The sequence below is a fragment of the Furipterus horrens genome, unplaced genomic scaffold (genome assembly GCF_987537825.1).
Source record: "Furipterus horrens unplaced genomic scaffold, mFurHor1.1.pri manual_scaffold_6, whole genome shotgun sequence".
NCBI classification, from domain to species: domain Eukaryota; kingdom Metazoa; phylum Chordata; class Mammalia; order Chiroptera; family Furipteridae; genus Furipterus; species Furipterus horrens.
Window position 1 is genome coordinate 146129702 of NW_028327176.1, and position 22957 is coordinate 146152658.

The following is a 22957-nucleotide window of genomic DNA, read 5'->3' on the forward strand; positions in this document are numbered from 1 at the left end:
TTTTTAAAATATTATATTTAATTATTCAATCACAGAGTTTTCGCTATATCGTGGGATTTTGCAGTACTGTATATGTATGTTGTTAAAATTACTCAGGTTTAAGAGTGTAGAATATGTTTAAGAACATAAGTAGTGTTTATAAAAGTCTGGAAAAGGTTAATAAGGGACTGGGAATGGTTTATAAGTGTGTGGGAAGGGTTTATAATGCCTTAAAATATATATAAATAGTAAAATAAATGTAAGGTTCCTACTTAGCAGTTTTTCACCTATCGCGGGGGGGGTGGGGTGGTCTGGAACATAATACCCTCGATAAGTGAGGGAATACCGTATACTACAAAGTCACTGTGATCAAGACAGTCTGTTCCTGGCATAAGAACAGACATATAGATCAAAGGAACAGAACAGAGAGCCCAGAAATAAACCCATGTCTATATGGTCAACTAATATTTGACAAAGGGGGAAGGAACATAAAATGTAGTGAAAAGAGCCTCTTCAACAAATGGTGCTGGGGAAACTGGACAGGGATGTGCAAAAAAATGAAACTAGACCACCAACTTACACCACACCCCAGAATAAACTCAAAATGGATCAAAGACTTAAATGTAAGCCATGACATCATAAAAGTCCTAAAGGAAAACATAAGCAGGAAATTTCAGATATCCCATGTAGCAATATTTTCACTGATACATCTCCTAAGGCAAGCGAAACAAAGGAAAGAATAAACAAATGGGACTACATCAAACTAAAGTTTCTGCTCAGCAAAAGAAAACATCAGCAAGATGAAAAGGGAACCAACCATATTGAATACCTCAGACAAGGGATTGAGCTCCAAAATATATAAAGAACTTACACATCTCAACACCAAGAAGACAGACAGCCCAATTAAAAAATGGGCGAAGAACCTGAACGAACACTTCTCCAAGGAGGATACACAGAGGGTCCATAGATGCATGAAAGAATGCTCAACATCACTAGCCATCAGAGAGATGCAAATAAAAACCACAATGAGATACCACTTTACACCTGTCAGAATGGCCATCATCAAGAAATCAACAAACAACAAGTGCTGGCGAGGATGTGGAGAAATGGGAACCCTGCTGCACTGTTGGTGGGAATGCAGACTGGTGCAGCCACTATGGAAAACAGTATGGAATTACCTCAAAAAACTAAAAGTGGAACTGCCTTTTGAACCAGCGATTCCACTGCTAGGATTATACCCGAAGAATCCTGAAACCCCAATTCAAAAGAACTTATGCACCCCTATGTTCATAGCAGTACTGTTTACAATAGCTAAATGCTGGAAACAGCCTAAGTGCCCATATGTGGATTAGTGGATCAAAAAACTGTGGTACATTTACACAATGGAATACTATGTAGCAGAAAGAAAGAAGGAACTCCTGCCATTTGCAACAACATGTATGAAACTAGAGAGAATTATGCTTAGTGAAATAAGCCAGGCAATGAAAGAAAAATACCATATGATATTATCTGACACAGGAGACTAATGAACAACACAAACAAATGAACTGAACAAGGAACAGAATAACAGTTATCAGGGGGGAGGGGAGAAGGAATGAAGGGGGATAAGTAGGGGAAGGGTTTAGTCAAGGAACATGTATAAATGACCCATGAACATGGACAACAGGGTGGGGAATGACTGTGGGAGAAGGGGTGGGCTGGGTGGTGGGGAGCAATGGGGGAAAAAATGGGACAACTGTAATTGAAAAACAATTTTTAAAAGTGTTCTTAAAAAATAAAAAAACTTAACATCTTCTGTCATGACTTCAAAATAATTTCTCAATAATCACAAAATTCTATTTTATCTCTACTTCTAAAATGAATAATGCTTCATTAAATAGTGACAAATTAACTTAAATATTTATTTCAACAATCTCTTCAGAAATATCCCATACATTTCCCTATAATATCTATGTAGGTAAAAAATTAAAAATAACTTTTTTGGAAAAGAAAATGACATAGCAAAATGAATAAAAATATTAGTTTAAATAAAACATATTCTTCTGAAATAATACAGGTCAAAATATTAACAGTGATTATCTCTGAGTGCAGAGAAAACAGGTGAGTGGTCATTCCCTTTGCTCTTTTTTTTTTCCCCTTTCTGCCTTAGCAATAAAATTTTCCTATAATGTACATATGAAAAGAATTTAAAAGGACATAATGAAAAACAGCTCTCCTATAAAGAACTCATAACACACCTTAGGAGAGATACTCCTAAAAAGTTCCTTGAAAGTTGATGACAAAAGCTAAGAAAATAAGAGCCCTAAACAAATGAAATGTCATAAGCTGAAACAGGAGAAAGAAGGAGAAATATGGTAAATCATAGCTTCTGTTAATAAATACTGCAGAAAACTCTATCTTGTCATTCTGCATCTTAATGATCACAAATAAGTAACTTGCAAAAACGTGTACTACACATTACATTGCTATCACCTTTAATATTATTTTCTAAAAAGTATTTTAAGAATCTCGTGAAATTCTTAGCACTTACTGCTGTAAGGCCTTCATTATTACAAATGTTGACATCAGCACTGTATTCTAATAATTTACTCATGCATTTCTTCTGCCTGAAAAGAAAAAAAGACAGTCATAAATAACTGATAAAAGAAAAAATAAATAAATGACAATTATTTTGCTGAAATATTTACGACACTGAACATCAGTTAATGGCAAGTATCAATCTATACTTGCAATATTTAAATAAACACTATAACATTTGAAATAATATACAAAATGGTTTTTATGACTCAAAGATAATAGAATAAAGAAAAAGCACAATAAGATTTTCAAGTCATTGGGATAGATTCATCATTCAAAATGTCAAGACAGTTCTAGTGTTGACTGAATGTCTGAAATGGTAATCTTCATTAGCAATATAACATAAGTCTAATGGAAGGGGAATGGATATAGCAAAAGGATGTCTCAATGTTATAGTCTATATTCTTGATTTGAAAATATTTAAAAGTTAAAACTAAGATGAATTATAAAAACATGCACAAAAATAATAAAATGTATGTATATGCATCCACCTACCCACTTCATTTTTTTCTATTATGGTTACTGTGGTAAAATACATATAACATAAAATTCAGCATCTTTTTTTAATTTTTATTGATTTTTATAGAGGGGAAGGGAGAGGAAGAGAAATATTGATTTGCTGTTCTACTTACATATGCATTCGTTGGTCGATTCTTGTATATGCCCTGACCAGAGATCAAACCCACAACTTTGGCAAATGGGGACAATGCTCTAACCAACTAAGCTATCCAGCCAGAACCAGAATTTAGCATCTGAACCATTTTTAAGTACACGGTTCAGTGGTATTATGTTCAGATTGTGCAACCATGATCACCATCTATCTCAAGAACTCTTTTCATCTTGAAAACTGAAACCCATTAAACAGTAATTCCCATTCCCTCTTCCCCAAGCCACTTAAAACCACCATGCTACCTCTGTCTCCACAATTTGGGCTTAATCTAAGTACCTCACAGAAGTGAAATTACACAGTTGTTTCTCTTTTTGTGCCTGGCCTAATTTCAGTTTGCGTAACATCCTCAAGATTTATCCGTTTTTTAGCACATGTCAGAATTTCCTTCCTTAAGGCTGAGTAATATTCCACTGTATGTATATACCGCATTTTGCTTATCCAGTCATCTGTCAATGGATACTTAGGTTACTTTCATTTTAGCTATTGTGAACAGCTATAAAAATGGATATAGAATATTTCTTCAAGACCCTGCTTTCAGTTTTATTGGTTATATACCCAGAAGTGGGATTGTTGGATCATATGGTAATTCTATTTTTAATTTTTTGAGGAACTACCAAACTGTTTTTCAGAGCATCTCCTCCACTTTAATTCCCACCAGCAGTGCACAAGAGTTCCAATTTCTCCACATCCTCACCAGCACTTTTTCTTTTGACAGCCATACTGATGACTGTGAGTTAATGTCTAATTATTGTTTTGATTTGCATTTCTCTAATGATTAGTGATATTGAGAACCTTTTCATGTGCTTAGTGGCCATTTGTGTATCTTCTTTGGAGAAATGGCTATTCAAGTCCTTTGCCCCCTTTTGAACTACATACTCATTTAATTTGCTCACAATGTTTCTTCTTAGCCTGATCAATTACTAGTCACTATACAATATTCATTTCAATGTCCCCTTGATTAAATAATAAAATGAAAATTCATGCTTTGGAAACAAAGTGATACGTGTGTTGTATATGGTATCCATTTTATATATATGAATTAAGAAAATATAATCTATGGCATAAAAATTTATTATCTAGTTGAGTAAATAATTACATATATAAAAATACATAAGTTATGTACAGTATGTTATGTAGGTATTATATAGTATTCATACATGTGAGTACAGTATCTACATATATAGCACATGGTATATAGAATATTTAGTACATATAGTATATATGTACATATAACTATTTACTCAATTAGATCACAAATTTCTTCATGCCATGAATTATATCATATTTCTTTACTCAATCAGTACACTAATCATACCTAGGCATTCTCAATAAAACTATTAATTATTAATCTTTATAAGTCCATAAGTAGAATTTTCATGGGCTGAATAAATCTTTTATAAGAACAAGTTACTTTTCTTGCTTTGATTTTTGTATCTAAAATGAAGTTCAATGTAATTTAAAATCAGCTTTATAATCAAAGAAACAGAAGTAAATAGAGCTCTGAGTAAACTTGTAAGTTTAAATATTTACAAAATTCCTTCATCTAACACATTGCTATGAAAACCTTCTAAAATACATCAATAATGCTAAGACAGACCACAGAGTCATATTAAAATGAATACAGTTTAATATATTTGTGTGTGTGTGTGTCTATGCCACATAGATGAATTTATAAAACCTATTCAGAAGCCTGTTGGCCTACTGCCAAAATAAGCACTTAGTGGAAATGGACCAGTGAAACAGTTCCAAAGAAGTGTAGGGTAGGGGTCACTGCAGAAAAATAGCAGTCCATAATGACTTTCCTCTCAAAAACAAACTGCAAAAGGTACATGGCAATATGAGAGAAATATATCCTCTTTTTCTTACTTATCATTATTGCTACTTTGCAGAACCTAAGGTAAATCAAAACAACCCACTAAGTGAGCACCTATTATCCTAAAAATTGGAGCTAAAATATTAACTAGTACACAGGCTCTGTGCTTTATGAGCTCACAATCTAGCCAAAAAAGTAAAGATCATGTTTCAAATCTGAGCAACTTGAAACCTAATGATACACAATAATTTTGAAGGTTTCACTTTTATTCTCATACAATTGTGAGCAACACTGAACCCTCCTGTACAGGAAGCAACTATTTTCCTGCCCCAATACTGCAACAATTACAGGAAGTGTACAGTTACCCAAATGACAGGGACCTGTCATCTAAGTGTTCTGTGGCAGCTTAATGAGTCTTCTACTAGAAAGGAGGGCAATTCAGTACTAATGCACCAGCGTTAATAGGTAACGAGAGAAATACTAAAGCAAGCCACCTGACAATGATATCTGAAGGAACAAAACAAAAAAATTAACCCCAGGGAACAATTATCTAGCAAAAGAGGCAAAACTCCCCTATGACTTATGCTTCAGTCTACACAAATTAAAGTCATACAAAAATTAAAGTAAAAAGTTATTTCTGAAAACATAAGAAACTACAGGAAATAACAAGTGTTCAAGTGACTTAGCAAATATTCATTGAGCACCCCTAAGTTGTACAAGACACCGTATTTGGAAAATACGCCATGGAGTAAGATGTGGCTAAAGATTAGCAGGAAAAGAAATACCAAAACAAAAAGGTGAAAATTATGCTTTTCAGGAAATAAAATGTCATCATAATACAAGTAAAAATGAACTTCAAATATATTTTCAAGAAGAAAAATATCATTAAACAATTTCATAAATTATTAAATATGATAATTACTTAAAAATTGAATATAATGACCCAAGACCCTCTTCCCAAGACCAATAGTGGATAGGGAAAAAAAATCAAATCAAGGTAAAGTGCCTTAAATACAGATAACACAACTTAATCTACTTAAGAAAACAAATATTTACCCATTTCTAGCTGCCAAATGAAGTGGAGTACAACCTGAAATATCTTGATAGTTAGGATTTGCTCCTTTCTTTAATAGCAGAACCAAGCATTCCACAGATCCACAACTAAAACAATATTAAAAACAGGTCAGATACGTTCAACAAACAGCAAAGTTAACATAGCTAAATTAAAGAATAAAAAGACCTATTAAACACATTATTTTTGAAGTCCATATTAACCTAAAATTTGACTTAACTTCTGTCACAAAATAAACAACAGCCTCTACTTTAAAATACTATAAGCCAATGAACATGTGCAGTAAGCACATAAAATCTCATGTTGGTTGGGTAAAAGAAAAATTTCAATGAATGATCCCTCTTAAGTACATCTAGGAAAGACAATCCCTGTGCCTAACCTACTCTCTGACCTGACCTAGAGCAAGCTAAGACAGTAGATATGAGACTTGAGTCCAATCACAAGGTTAACAACTTATTTAGAGAAAGAACACAAGCATAGCACACTATGCCCTAACCATATAAAGAACCACTCAGCTGTCCTTATCTCTCTCCTCAACTATTGTGGGCCAACACTGATTCAAAGCCTACTACTAATGATCATTACTCTAAACCAGAGTTTAATCCAAAATATCTTTTATCTTACTTTGCTGCAATGTGAAGCAAGCTTCTTTTCACACGTCCAAATGCATAGTTAACATCAAACTTTGAATTTGATAGTAGTTCAGAAACAGACCTACACAAAAGAAAATTAAAGTGTTGGTATGTTTTTAAAAGTTTTAAAAAAGAAATAGCTAAAATTAGTAGCTCTTCAGTTACTCTTACCAATTAATTATTCAAAAGATTCTGTCTTGCATAAACTAAAAAATAAGCATTGCTCTTTAAGCGTAGCATGGCAGCCAGCATAGTATCATTCCAAAACCAACTGCCCTGACTGATAAATAGTGCTGAAGATCTCGTCTGCTCTGTCACCTGCTCTGAGGACATCTAAGCAGCCTTCAGCTCCCCCTAGATTCTTGAGCAACAAAGAGAGTAGGGCTGGCTGCTCCCCTTGCAGAAAGCTGAGCCCAACTATATTAATCTTGACCAATAAGAAAAATCAGAGATGAAAAAACATGTTTTAATTATTATCAGAGAGGAATTTTTAAGCAAAAAACTTGTTTCAAAATATAGCTTCTCTTCATTTTCTTATTTACACCAAACTGCCCAATGGCTAACTACAGCAGAGCTGTCTGCTAGAAGTGTAAACACCTCATCTCACAGTCATATAACTGCATCTTTTTTTTTCTTTACTTTTTTTTATTTATTGACACAATTACAGATGTCCCCCCTTTTCCCCTCTGCCCTCCTCCACCCAGCCCCGACCAACCAAATACTAGACTTAATATCTATTTATTTTTAAAAATCTCTTGCCATAGGATCTTAGAAAATCTTGATTCTTAATTCACAGACAGAAAATTATAACAGGTTAAATAACTTGCCCCAGGACAACATCTATGTCTAAACTGTGTGTGTGTACACACAACCTTTAGATAAATTTATATTTCTCAAAAAGTATGTATTTGTGAAATAGGGACTCACCTGTGTTGATCAGCCATAACCATTGGCATTAATGTATAAACAGCAGTTTCATTATCTGAAAAAGGAAAAAAAGAAAAAACAGAAAAAGAATTCATTTAAGTCCTACTTTATCCAAAGGGTGATATCTAAGAATCCTTTAGTTCTCTTAACTCTACATAAGAAGTAAGAAGAGGTGAAAGGAGGTTAAAAATAGTGCAGAATAACAGAGGACTGTGAAATTTGAAATAATGCAGAATTTCTTCTTCCCTGTATTGTTCATTCCCTCTACATCACCATAAAACTGCTTAACTTCTAGGTCTGAGGGAAAAATTAGAGCCCTAACATTTTTCTGTAGCTTTAACAACTAAAATTTCTTCTAGTTCCAAAGAGATGGTTATCAATGTCATGTTTTATCATACATGTACTTTGGGGAATTATAAGTATACATGGCCCTGGCTGGTATGGCTCAGTGGATTGAGAGCCAAGCCTGCAAACCAAAAGGTCACCATTTCGATTCCCAGTCAGGGCACATGCATAGGTTGCGGGCCAGGTCCCTAGTTGGGGGCGTGTGAAAGGTAACACTGACTGATGCATGTATCTTTCATACACTGATGTTTCTCTCCCTCTCTTTCTCCCTCCATTCCCCTCTCTCTACAATAAATAAAATCTTTTTTTTTAAGTATATACAAATATTAAAGCTATATAAGCTAAAAAAATTTTAATGAAATATACATAGTACTTGTTTTTTGCCAATATTATAATAAAAAATATTTTAGAAGCTTTTATAAAACAGCATTAAAATCTTACTTTTACTTGCTACTTTTAACTACTCGCATTATCATTTATACTTTTATAGCATAAATTCATACAAATATGATCCAAAAGAAAAGGTTATATAAGCAAACATCTATAATGCTATATATACTTATGTATGTTTCAGTTATTGTTTGAGTTTATTTTTATTTATTACTAATGGTCATTTCTCAGTTCAATTTTAGAGGTTTATGTTTTTAAAATAAGTTACTTACAAAGACATAATCCTAACAACTCCCATTTAGCCCTTAAAAAGTTTATTTTTTCACTTTTTTATGTTTTAATCCTCAATTGAGGATATGCTCATTGATTTTGGAGAAAGAAAGGAAGGGGGCACAAGGAGGGGGGCAAGGAAGTGGGGGCGCAGAGAGAGGGATGTGAGAGAGAAACATCAACCAATTGCCTCCCGTACATGCCCCAATGGGGGATTGAATCTGCAACCTTCTGGTGCACAGGGGTGACTCTCCCACCAAGTGAACCACCTCGCCAGGACCAGACATTTAAAAGTTAATACCAAAGCTAACATTAATGAGTTAAATTTTGAGGAGAACAGTTGTGCAGTATTGAAGTAACTCCTCAAAATATTAATTACAGAGGAAAAATAATAAATTTATAGTGGAGAACCCAGAAGCTATCACCTAATCAAGTGATAAAGAGTAATAACATCACCAAAAATAATACATACTGATAAGATATAGTCCCTGATATGATCCACTGAGACGGGCAACATCACTTTTGTAATATCATTGCCAAAAATGCATAACTTTAATCATGAGAAAACCCAAGATAAACGCAAATTAAGTGGAATCCTATAAAACATCTAAAGAGCACTCTTAAAAAGTCTCAAGGCCATTAAGTCCTGGTCAGGTTGCTCTGTTGGCTGGAGGGTTGTCCTGTACAATAGAAAGTTGTGGGTTCAATTCCCGCTCAGGGCACATACCTAGGCTGTGGGTTCGATCCCCAGTCAGGGCACACACCAGAGGTAACTGATCAGGAGGGAACTGATCGATGTTTCTCTCTCACACTGACGTTTCTCTCTCCCTTCCTCTCTCTCCGAAATCAATAAAAATATATCCTCAGGCGAGGATTTTTTTTAAAAAGTTATCAGTTTGGGGGATGCTAAGGAAACATGACAACTAAATGCAATATGGTATCCTAAATTGAATCCTAAAGTAGAGAAAGGACATTAGTGGAAAAACTTAAAGTGAAATTCTAATAAAATCTATAACGTAGTTCATGGTACTGTATCAGTGTTAATTCCTTTATTTTTTAAAATAATTTATTTATTTATTTATTTTATTTTTAGAGAGAGGGGAAAGGAGAAAGAGAGGGAGAGAAGCATCACTGTGTGGCTGCCTTTCACTCCCGCCCCCAACTGGGGACCTGACGTGCAACCTATTCATGTGCCCTGACTGGGAATCGAACCAGCGACACTTGGCTCACAGGCCGATGCTCGATCCACTGAGCCACAGCAGCCAGGCTTAATTCTTTAATTTTGATAACTATACTATGGTTGTAGAAGATGCGAATATTAGGGGAAGTTAGATAAAGGGTCTATGGGAACTCTGCAGTATTTATGCAATTTTTCTGTAAGTCTAAAATTAGTTAAAAATCAAATGTTTAAAAAAAAACAACAACAAAGGAGGAGGAACAGCGCAGAGTGGAGGAGGCAGAAAACAGAACAGGAGCAGGAGCTAGGTGGGCGCCATTGTAACAGAACCCCTGGGCTGCTCCGACTGAAACAGAACCCACAGGCTGTTTAGTTAGGGGTCCGATTGCCCGCTGCCAGAATCATAACTCTGAATACCAGAGTTTGGTGAAAAGAAAAAGAATTGTTTATTTGTACATAGTTCTGCCTCCCCCTCCCAGACCTGGCCAGTCTTAGGAAAGTCAGAAACACCGTTTCCCTACTTCCTAGGCACAGTTCAGCTTTACCAGTAGCTGCCAATCACTCAATTCTGATTGGGGAGGTCGTTTCTGTGCTGTGGTGCCCTCCAGCTCTCAATGCAGAACGCCTGGATTCTCAGCCTCCTTGTAAACTTCCTTCTTCCTGCAAACCGCATGCATCTCCTCTCATTCTCAAACCGTATGGCGAGAACCTCTTAAAGCAGCCTGGAGACCCCCTCCTCCAAGCCACATGGAGGGAGCACACCCGCTAAAATGTCCGCAGCTGCTTATATATCCCTGACTGCATGCTTTGACGCAGTGGGCATTGCAAACAGTTCTGACCATTCACAGAACCCTACGCAGGCTCTGTAGGCTCCTTCCTACCATCCCACAGTCCAAGACCCCTCCCATCTTCCTGAGCCTTGGAAGTAAAGGCATGAATGCATCCTGAAAGCTGCTTCCTTTTCTCTATCTCCCAGCGGCAAACTCTGGGGTTTGTTTTTGGACTCCCCTGTTTCTGTAACACCATGGCCGGATCACCAGCATTAACGTGGTGAAACACAAGATCCAAGTTCTGTAGCAGCAGGCCAATGATGCAGAGGACAAGGCCGAGCGCTTCCAGCAGGAAGTGGAGGGATAAAGGTGGGCTCAGGAAAAGGTTGAGACTAAGGTGGCCCCTTTGAACTGTAGGATCCAGCTGGTTGAAGAGGAGCTGGACCATGCTCAGGAGCATCTGGCCACTGCCTTGCAAAACCTGAAGGAAGCTGAGGAAGCTGCCGATGAGAGCGAGAGGTATGAAGATTATTAAAACCGAGCTTTAAAAAATGAAGATGAACTCCAAGAAATTCAACTCAAAAAATCTAAGTACATTGCAGAAGAGACAGATAGGAAGCATGAAGAGGTGGCTCGTGAGTTGGTGATTATTGAGGGAGACTTGGAATGCAGAGGAATGAGCTGAGCTGGCAGTCCCCTTGCCGAGAATGAGATTAGCAGATCAGACTAACAGACCAGACCCTGAAGTGTCCGGGGGCTGCTGAAGAAAAGTACGCTCAAAAAGAAGACAAATAGGAGAAAGAGATAAAGATTCTTCCTGATAAACTCAGGAAGGCAGAGACCCATGCTGAGTTTGCTGAGAGATTGGTAGCCAAGGTGGAAAAGGCAATTGATGATTTGGAAGATAAACTGTCATGCACCAAAGAGGAACATCTCTGTATACAAAGAATGCCGGACCAAACTCTGCTTGATCTGAATGAGACGTAGAGCACCCCAGTTCCGCCCTGCCTCTGCTCCTCCCTCTGACCCTGACTCTTCCTGAGGCCAGTCTGCCAGAAACTGACCTTTAAACTGAGGGCGGATCTTTAACTGAAAGACTGCTTTCTCCTTTGGCTTCATCCCCTCCATCACACTGCCCACTGTCATTTTCAACACTGTATCTGCCTTTCCCCAGAGATTCTAGTTGGACTAGAAGCTGAGTACCTCTGGGAAAAACATGTGAACACAATGCAAAGTGTTTTTAAAAGTATGTTGTGATGTACACATTTTGCAATTATTTTTGTTGTTGTAGCAACCATTTGTAAAATATTTCAAATAATTCCAGTTCTCAAGCAGCAGTCTAATCTCTTTCTCACTTTTCAGCTTAATCCATATTGCCCTCTCCAAAGCGAAAAAAGTATGGACCTGCCTTATTGAGAGCCAAACAGTGCCCAGAGAAAAGACTCTAGTATGGGGAATCATTGCATTGTACAGGGTACCAATCAACCTGGAAAGGTTATTCCAGGATTTAGGGGAGGAAAAAAAGTGATGTTCTGGTGGGACCTCTCTGAGACCAAATCCTGACCCACCTCCACCCACTTCTTAATGGTTCACAAAATGGATCATGTGTCCCTTATGTTGAAGTGACTAGTTACTTGCTCTCATGCCTCCTTAAAAGAAAATTACATTTTTACACTGATTTAGCCACATGAAACTCATCTAATCACCCTTTCTTGGGTCTGAAACTGCCGTTTCTAAAAGTGCCATCTCATTGTGCTTTGTATCAGTGCTGGAGAAATCTTCAGTAGTCTATGTACAAAACTGTTTGTAAACTTTATATTATTCTGAAATTGTTTCTTTGGGGTTGGAGCACACTGGCCACCCCATCTGGCTATGGAAGATCTCTACAGTCTGGGCTGGCAGTGTGTCTTTCCTTATCTAATATCCTCTTTCAGACGAGGTTCTGTGAGTGCTTTTAGCCGAGCATCCTGCAGCTTATTGGTTTAAAATGTACTCTCCTTTGGTGTGGTCTCTTTAGGGGCTGACTGGGAGAAAGAGAAGCCAATAGTACAACTATTTTGATACTGAAAATTGTAAGATGCCCGTTAAAATACAGAACCAGTCCCTCAGAAAAACAAACAAACAAAAAACAAAGGAGCGATAACTCTTACTAAGAGAAACTTAAGAGATAAATCAATCAAATTTATGGACTTTGGATACTGAGTCAAACAAACCAACTGTGAGAATATTTTTGAGAAGGGAAAACTAATTATGGACTAGGTATTTGAGGATAAAAATAATTATTGTTAATTGTACTATTGCAATTGTTTGAAAAAACATAATTTATATATTTAGGAATATATACTGAAGTATTTAGAGACAAGAAGGAAATAAGTTACAGTAGTCCCTCTCTATATCGCGGTTCACTTATCGCAGCCTCACTGTATCGCAGGATTTTTTTAAATATTGTATTTAATTATTTATCGCAGATTTTTCGCTATATTGCGGGATTTTGCAGTACTGTATATGTATGTTGTTAAAGTTACATAGGTTTAAGAGTGTAGAATATGTTTAAGAACATCAGTAGTGTCTATAAAAGTGTGGAAAAGGTTAATAAGGGACTGGGAATGGTTTATAAGTGTGTGGGAAGGGTTTATAAAGCCTTAAAATATATATAAATACTAAAATAAATGTAAGGTTCCTACTTCGCGGATTTTCACCTATCGCGGGGGGGGGGAGCGAGGGGGGGCGGGGGGCGGGGTCTAGAATGTAATACCTGCAATAAGTGAGGGAACACTGTATTACTATTTCTTCACATTTTTTGTTCATTATTTTACTATATGGGAGTATATACATGAAAAGCATTTCACTCCTAATCAACATTCACAAGTTCAGTATGCAGACACAACTCTTTCGCCATAAAAATAAAATACCAAAGAATCTTATTAATAGTCAACATGTTTTAAGCTATTATTTTAAAGGCACTGTTCTAAACACCTTACATGCATCATTTCTTTTATCTTCACAACCACCTCATGATACAGGTACCAAATTATCCCCATTTTAGAAATGAGAAACTTGAAGCACTAAAGTAACAAGCTGGATGATGGTGACATTAAGTGGCTAGAATTCAAACCTGGCCGATTCCAAAGCTCCGTAATAAAAATCTTACAGTGTACCCAGTCTGCACTATAGATAGTAATCAAAGGCCGAAAATACAAAATTTATTCTTCACATGTGCAATACATTTTAATGTTTTATTACCTTCTACCTAGGGTTTTTGTTTTCTGTTTTTTAAATGACTGCAATTGCTAAATTGTTCTCATCAACTATAAGTGAGTCACCATCAAGAGTTGAGGAACTCCCTGGGCATGGTAACATATTTTTTCTTGATTTTTTTTAAAAATTAAATTTACTGAGATGACATTGGTTAATAAAATTATATAGGTTTCAAGTGTACAAGTCTACAACACATCATTCAAAGTCAAATCTGCAAGTGTACAATTCTATGATACCATCCAAGGTCAAATCTTCTTCCATCACCATATATTTAACTCCCTTTACCATTCACTACTATCCACCCCTCACCTGACTTCCCTCTGGTAAATATCATACTGTTGCCTGGGTCTATGAGTTTTTGTTTATTTTTCTTTCTTGTTCATTTGTTGCTTTCAGTTTCACATCCCACATATGAGTGATATCATATGGTTCTTGACTTTTTCTGTGACTTATTTTACTTAAAATACTTTCAAGGTCCATCCATGCTGTCACAAGTGGCAGTATTCCATCTTATGTCTGAGTAGTGTTACATTGTATCTGTGTACATCTTCATTATTCACTCATCTATCCAAGGACACCTTTGTTGTTTCCATGTCTTGGTCACTATGAATAATGATGCAATGAACACAGGGGTGCATATATCTATGTAAATAAAAGTTTTCAAATTTTTCAGGAAGATACCAGAAGGGCTGTTGGGTTATATGGTAATCTATTCTTAATTTTTTGAGGAATCTCCATATTGTTTTTCATATTGACTGTACCAATTTACATTCCCACCAGCAATGAGGGTTCCTATTTCGCCACACCTTTCCCAACACTTATTTCTTGTCTTATTGATAATAGCCATTTTAACAGGTGTGAGGTGATATTTCATTGTAGTTTTGATTTGCATTTCCCTAACAGATAGTAAAGTTGAGTATCTTTTCATATATCTATCGGACATTTGTTTGTCTTCTCAGAAAAAGTGTTCAGGTCCTCTGTCTAATTTTTATTTGGATTGAAGTTTTTTGTTTGTTTGTTTGTTTGCTTGTTTTTTAGTGTTGAATTGTATGAGTTCTTTATATATTTTGGATGTTAACCCCTTGTGGCGCTGCTGTTTGCAAATATCTTCTCCCATTTGGTTTTTCTGGCAGTTTCTTTTGCTGTGCAGAAGCTTTTTAGTCCCACTCATTCATTTTTGCTTTTACTAACATTTGTTATATCTCATATATACACACCACAATAAAAACCTGAACTTCTAAACCATGACAATTTCAATTAAGTAACTCCACAGTCAACAAAGTCATAACAGGAAATACCTTTATTCGTGAATTAAAATTTATAAATCAAGATAGCAAATAATTTTAAATAAGCATAAGTAAGCATCATAAGGTTCACAGAGGTTTTATTCACAAATACTATTTAGATAATATTTAGATGTAGATCTTATTTTTTTAAGTCAAATCTAACCTTATAAAAATATAGCTCACATATATTAAAAGATATAAAAAAACAAATAGAATCATAACTATGGTGCTAGGAGACTATCCAAGAAATACTATACTAAAAACAGAATTAACTTGTCAAGTGCTTCCTTCTCTTTCATAAAGACACTTTTACTACTAGATATATAATTTAAGTTTTCAGTGATAAGAAAAGTTTAATCTCTCACTTAACCAGATATGTTGGCTATTTTCATTAATAAAGCTTCACAATTCAACAACTAAAAGGAAAACCTTAAAAAACATTTATATGTAACATATGCAATTACTCCTCAAACCATCAAATGGGAGTCATTTTTTTAAAACAGATAATTATCCAAATCATTCAAATATATGCTAAAATGGGCTCAAGTTCTATTATTTTATTATACAAGCTACATTCACTATAATGCAGTAGTTTAAGACTTTTTCCACATAAGCAAACAATATAAATCAACTTTTTAAAATCCACTGAGAATCCACATCGCTATAGCAAGTTTTCCCTTTACTTCCTCTCTCATAAGCATATTCCTATGTCAGCCCTGCATAGGATGACCCAACAACTTCCACTCCGTCCATTACTTAGTGGCAATACTCAGGTTTTCATCATCCCAAGGAAATACCTGTCCTCTCAGTATCCAAATCAAGTATCTGCAGTTTAATCCTATGTGACAATTTAGAGTAAAAACTGATTAAAAACTTTCCAACCTTAATAATGTGTTCCAATTATCCAGTTAGATGATTAATCAAAGAATTCTAGTAAAATAAGTATCTGATTAGTTCCTAAATTTAGACAGATCTTAGAAGTTCTGTTCAGCCTTCAAAATGCAAACACAAAATCTGAACTTTATAATTAGAATGTAATACATAAATACACACACACACACACACACACACACACACACACACACACACACCTCTGAAGGAGCCAATCTCAGAGAATTCAAAGAGTCATCAGAATTTAGGGACAAAGATAAATTAAAGGAACAAGATGAGCACAACCTCATTGTAATTAAAGAAAAAAAAATGTAAGCAAAATGCCACTTTTGCCTAATAGCATGGAAAAAAGTTTTATTTTTAGTTATTCTAGTTTCCAGGGCCTTCCAAAGAGTTAAGAGGTGGATACTCACAGTTTTTAAAATGTTGATAAAATTAGATCTGTAATTCTTCTTTTACATATTAATCCTAACAAAATATTTATAGAGACAAAGAATTTTAAAAGTACCAGTTGCACCTCATAAAATCTATCATAAAAACAAAATCAGACTATATTTGTTACAATATATCCTATGAAATCCTGCAAAGTCATTAAGCATATTTATAGATACAAAAAAAAAAGTGGTATGTTTTCTAAAAGCAAAATAAAAGACTGTATGCAGTATGATCTTAATTTGCTAGAGAAAGAAAAACAGAAGGAGGTAAACAAAACACTAACATTGTTTATTACTGGGTAACAGAATTTTTTATTTTTCTTTCTTTTCAAAATTTCCTACAATGAAAATATATTACTACTTTTAAAACCAGGAAACAATAAAATTCTAACTCATATTTACATTAAAAACTTCGGGATTTAAACCAGACAATTCAAATTGCTATGTCCATAAATCTACACACACAGTCTTCTTCATCAACCTGTATCAATAACATGACTGGAAAATGAGTGAGAGTAGCACTTAAGAAATAAAGTTTGAAATAAAACAGAAAAAGTTGAAGCTGAAATTTTACTTACTAAAAATGAGGGTTACTTTCAGTCAACTAAAGTATCCAGACCCACATTTCTTTGATGACTCCCCCCAAGGGTCTCTGTCCCTAATTTACAAATCACCTCTCCAGCAGCAATTCAAATAAAACTTTGAAAAAATGAAATAAGATAAACTAATGCAATGCATTAAAAAAGAAAAATCAACAACAATAATAGCCTAACCTTTTCCTCACACTACAAACGAAAGCCTGAGAGACTGACTTCCATCTCCCACTGCCACTAAAACGTCTGAATTCATGAGGCTGCAAACAAAATGGCTTTCTTTCTCACCTCCGTTATTACTAGTATTTTACCTGTCCTGAAGGAACCCTGCCTGGCACACTGAACTAAACTTCCTTAACAGCAGGGATCACGCCTCGTTCCTTTGTAGAAGCTCCCCAGCCCACACCTATGTCTGACCAATAAAGAATAAAGGCAGGCAGGCACATGAAAGAAAAGTGTAAATACGAGTATGTATACAAACAGTATTTAAAGAGTACAAGTTTGACATCTGACACGCTCTTATTTATCTACTATGAAAATACAATAGTGCTCTACGCTTACAAAAAGACAAGACTACTTAATCCCCACCCCACCCCCCACGACCTGCAGCCTAAAGTAAATAATACTATTTTTGGAGTATCTCCCTATCTCCAGCAAGCAGCAACTGTAAAATGGCCCACTACTGTGATGTTTCCGGAATCTGATTCTCCGCTATCCCTCGGGAGAGACTCGTCTCTTCTGCTTCTTCCACCGGCAGGACCCGCACTCCCCTGGCCCCCGCCCGCAAACTCTCACCTGCCTAGGCGGGAGCGGAGGGCGATGAGTGGTCGGAGGGTACATGCCCGACCATTCCCAGCTCAGGAAAGTAAATGTAGGCATTTTGTCAGCTTTTACATAGTTTTTCCACCGACCTCTCAGGGCCCGAGTTCCACCCCCGGGCCGGCGACCTCCAGATCCCAACCCCGAGCCGCGCGGCCCCGCTCACCGTCGGGCAGCTCCACTGTGCGAGCGCGCCGCAGTGAACGAGTCAGGCGGTTGAGTTGCTCCATCGCTCTCTCCATCCTCGGAGCGCCCAGAGCGCCTCTCCAGCCGCGCCCGCGGCCTCCGAGCCCGGTGCTCTACATTACGCCCGGACTCGTCCTGCGGTTGGAGGCGTCGGCTCGCCCCGGCCAGCGCCCGGGACTGCGAGGACTTCTCCGTGCAGCGTTCTCTGCCTGGGTTTCGGAGATAGCCAGACCGATCACCGAGGGTACACCCACCACCACCGCCTCTCGCGCTCTTCCGGCCGCCCCGGCTCGTCCCTCTTGGTTTCGCACGGCCTTCTGGGAACCGTAGTTCCGAGCTGACCTAACCGTGCGACTCGGGCGGAGCCTCGCTAGGTGTGCTGCTTGGTTACTCGTCACTTGGCAGCGCAGAAACCGGGGTAGGGCAGGCAGTGCATGCGGAAAGCAATACCTAGTCTGGGCGTACCCCAAGTTCCTGAAGAAACTTTTGGGGTGTCACCACTCCCTCTCCTGTGGTCCTCCAAAGTTGCATGGGAGCCGTTTCCTTGACCTTCAGTTCTATCACTCTCCTGTATAGCAGATTGGGGATTTGCACAGTTTTTAAAAGCCATCATCCTGGTTTTGGTACATTTGTTTTCCAGATACATAGATTGTTGAATATTATTCTGTTTTAATATATCAAATTTAAAGAATACTAAAGTGAAACAAATGCAAAAGCAGAATACACATTTTCCTTCACTGTCAGTGGCTTAACCATAGCTTAATTATTTGTCTTTCCTGCTGGGTAGCTTCATAAGGGTAGGACCCCTCTCTGTCTTGTCTTGTGCCTTGTATTATCGTACTTAACCACAGCACCTGACACAACATTGAAACTTTGGGGGAAGATCTGGACGATGAATATTTTAGTTTACTTAGTACAATGCTTAAGTGTCAAGGTTGACCGATCCCCCAAAACTTGACAATACAAACAAAATGTGAAAGAAAAGAATTTTAAGGACATCAGTGGGAGAGACCATATTTGTCGGCTCTACACGGGAGTTGAGCACAAGCCAAGATAAAAACAAATTTGAGCAGTTGAAACATGAAAGAATTAATCCATGCAGATGAATATGAGCCTGGCTAACACCACTGACAATTAAAAGATTAGAGAGGAATTTTCTCTCCTTGGATATAACCAGTGCCAAGATGATGCCAGAGAAACAAAGAACATGGACTTTCACATCTTCCTCAGAAGGGCAAAGTTATTTCTGCAATGAATGAGCACAGGTACGTTGATGATGTATGTTGGTTGATCCAGAATAAGAAAGCTAGTCTCACCTGCCCATCCAGGATATCTAGGGGCAGATGGTGGCTGGCATGGTTTTTCCCTGCCAGTGCCATCCTATATCAGTTCCAACCTGCAGCTATAAGTCATTTGTGCCAGTGGTGCAACAGGTTCAGGGTAGACATCCTAACCAGCTGGTTCAGATGAGCCCTAACCAGTCTGACAACAAGGTGGAGAGGTCAAAGCTTCCAAGAAGTGCCAAATGCTATGGGCCAATCTGCGCCATGCTCAACCCTTTGCAACTTGGCTTTAACTGGAAATGCTCCAACCTTTCTTGGCTTCCTTATACCATTCAGAAAGTCAAGTTCCCTTCTGCTGGACAGAAGTTAACTCCTCAGTCCTTGTAATCACCACCACTCCCTAAGCTGTTGCACTAAATAAATCATTTTTAATGTCCTATGGACCCCAAGTCTGGAGTTTGTGTGCAAAGATAGGATTGCCTAGGAGCCTCCAAGGTGAACATCACTCCCCATGCTGGTCACTGTTCACCACAGGAGCAGATGTCAGAAGAATGCTACAGAATGCTACTGTTGATTGTCTTTTATAAATTCTGCAACCTGGTGTCTCTCAAATTACTCTGTTCCAAGGTGTATGAAGTTACAGTACTACTATAAACTTTTCACCTCCTGTCCAATAGAACTTTTCTACAATGGTAGAAATGTTCTATAATCTGCACTATGCAAAATAGTTGCCACTAACAAATGGAGTCACTGGATACTTGAAATGTGGCTAAAGCAATTGGATTTTACATGTGTATTTAAATGTAATTAATTTAAATTAAATAGCCATATGCTCCTAGTGACTCCCATATTGGACAGGGCAGGCTATCACACCAAGAAGAAAGTTGTCCAGGAGGACAACAAAAAAGCCAAATAGATCTTCATAGGTTATTAGCTAAAGGATTCTGAAAGAATTGAAGATTTTCACATTTGTCCTATGGGAGCCAACACCGAGAATATAAAATGAAAGCTTTAAAATGTCATTTTGTATCATAAGTCCCATTATCAAAAGCATAGAATTTTTCACTTATAAGTTTCCAGATTTTTCTCTGGCTTAATTTTAACTTTATTTTTTCTAATTTTTATTTATTTTCTTCCCAGAAAACTGGTTTATAGAAGATACCCACGCTTTAGTTTCCCCATTTAAAAGAAGAAAAACAATCATTTCAAAAAAATGCAGGAAGAGAACAGGAAAAAAAAAAAAAAAAAAGAACAAAGACCCATCATTGTTTTCCTCCTAAGATCAGGAATAAAACAAGAATGATTTTATCACTTCTCGTCAACATTATACTAAAGGTCCTATCAGTGAAAATAGTACTGAAGTAATCTGATATCCACTTGGAGCAACAACAACAACAAAAAACCACAACTCCAAAAAAAAACCCCACAACTCCTATATCACCTCCCATGCAAATTAATCAAGAAAGGATCACAAATCAGAATGTAAGAGTTAAAACTATAAAGCTTCTAGAAGAAAATACAGGAGACTACTTTTGTGACCAAGGAGAAGGCAAAGACTTCTTATTTAGGACACAGAAAGAAAATAAAAGCATAAAAACAAAAATTGATGTTAGTTTTAAAAATTAAAAACTTATGCCCATCAAAAGATACCATTTTGAAAATGCACAGAAAAATTCTCCATGGGGAAAAAATATTTGCAACACACTTATCATAAAAATTTTGTATATGAAAAACTACCACTCAAAAGACAACTCAGTAAATTGAAGATGTTAGTGCTATAGTACTCTTAGGAAACATGATATGGCTGGAAAGACGTTCTAGCTTCTCTTATGACAAAGTCAGTAAGTGTTTATGCCATCTTAGCAAGAGGCTTATTCTCTAAGACTAAGATGAAATAATATGAGGATAGGGCGAAAGATGTTCTCCTTTCTAGACAACACATGAGCTTAATATATAGAACAAAAATAACCCTTGGAAAATCTAACTGCAGTAAATTTTTTATATTTTCTTGAGTCCTCAGATAACACACTACAAATACTAAAGACATATATGTTAAAAATTTATATCTCTATGAATTCAAAGCACTATAGATATCAATTATCTTCCTTGAGTACTAGCCGTGGGAAGTACATGCCAATTGCAGCTCTTGCTCATGGATATAAATTGCAAGCCACCAGAACTTACTCAGCAGTAGATTATTGCAAACCTACATGAAATTCAGGATTAAAATGTATTAACTCTTAGGAGAGATGTAAATTATGGGATTTCCGTAAATCATAAAACTGTGATTATGTAAAGTAGGAGCTTTTGGCTACAACTAAAATAATTTTGACATTTTGAACTTGCCTATATACCTGTTGAAAAAATGTTTATGGTTTATGCTAACATTAAAAGCAGTGCTATGTCTTCTAAAATGAGACCTTGGAATATAAAGAGACAGACAATATCCAAAATGAGATGCATAGAATTTCTTTAAATTTTAAATTGTTAAAGCATTTGTAGAAGTCTCTGACTGTCATAATAAATGAAATAAAAATCAGTGATTAGTCCTATGAACTTTTTCTGAATTTTGTAGTAAGTTTAATGACCTTAGTGATCACCTAAGAGAGCTGAAAGATCATGTTTCCTATCAAAAATAACAGTGTTAAGAAAACTGGTATCATTAAACTTGTGTATATTTGAAACCATTTTTATTTATCTGCAAGCTGCAAGGTGGAAATAAAATAAAGAATAAGATATTTTTACTCTCAAGGAGTCCAACTTTTGGAGAGAAAGTTAAGACATGTACAAACATGAAAGTAATACATAGAAAACTGCACATAGTCCTTCAAGCTATGCAAAAAAACACCTGGGGATGTGAGGGAGAGACTCATCACTTCGTTCTGGGGTTGGGGGAGTAGAATCAAGGAAAATTCCATGTCCAAAAGGAGGTCAAGCTAACATATAGTGGCAGGACAACAGCAGGACAATCTGATTAATACAAATAATAACAATTGATACTTGTTGAGCATTAACAGCCGATTCAGCTGAGGCTTATGATTAATTGCATAATTAAGGCTAACTAACATGTGTTAGTCAGATTTCAGTTAGCCTTGAATGCCATGCTTAGGATCTTGAAGCCAGTTCCTCAAGCAGTGAGGAGCAACATAACTAAATGGTAGTACAAGAAAGTGGCAACATCTGATGAATTGGGAGGCCACTACAATTATACAGGTGAGTGGAAACAAAATACTCTATCAAGGTGGGAATGAAGGAAAAAAAGATGGATGTGAGTACTGTACTGTGGATTTACAGGATGCAGAATCTAGATTTTAGATGGGTAAGAGTTAAAAATGATGCTGAAAGTAGAGGTAGTCAGAGTAAGTTCTTATGAGGGAGAAAAGCTTGATCAAAGTTTTTAAAGTTTTTAACAAATTTTCATGGAGGAAGACAATTATTTTAAATTCAAGTCATCCATTTCTCATAAAGCTAGTTCTGAGGCATTCAAATTTAGTGTTATTATGTTTGAGTTAGTCTCTCCTCCATTTTGGTACAGTGGACTTATTAGTAAACATATATTATCATGTTTTTCACTATTTATGTGCA

The 22957-nt window shown here is 36.6% G+C and overlaps 1 protein-coding gene and 1 pseudogene across 2 annotated transcripts in view; one reads left to right on the top strand and one right to left on the bottom strand.

Moving 5' to 3' along the window:
- The window catches only part of HACE1 (HECT domain and ankyrin repeat containing E3 ubiquitin protein ligase 1), a 108034-nt gene extending 89654 nt beyond the window's left edge, over positions 1-18380 (bottom strand). For both annotated transcript variants that reach the window (XM_090279706.1, XM_090279705.1), the window contains exons 1-5: positions 18070-18380; positions 7671-7725; positions 6736-6825; positions 6096-6200; positions 2510-2585 (exon numbers count right to left, since the gene is read on the bottom strand). In XM_090279706.1, coding sequence (XP_090135832.1) covers positions 2510-2585; positions 6096-6200; positions 6736-6825; positions 7671-7725; positions 18070-18145 — 402 coding nt within the window. In that variant the 5' untranslated portion in view covers positions 18146-18380. The remainder of the gene's footprint in view (positions 1-2509; positions 2586-6095; positions 6201-6735; positions 6826-7670; positions 7726-18069) is intronic.
- LOC150007536 (tropomyosin-like) lies at positions 10876-11609 on the top strand (annotated as a pseudogene).
- Positions 18381-22957: the final 4577 nt, after the last annotated feature.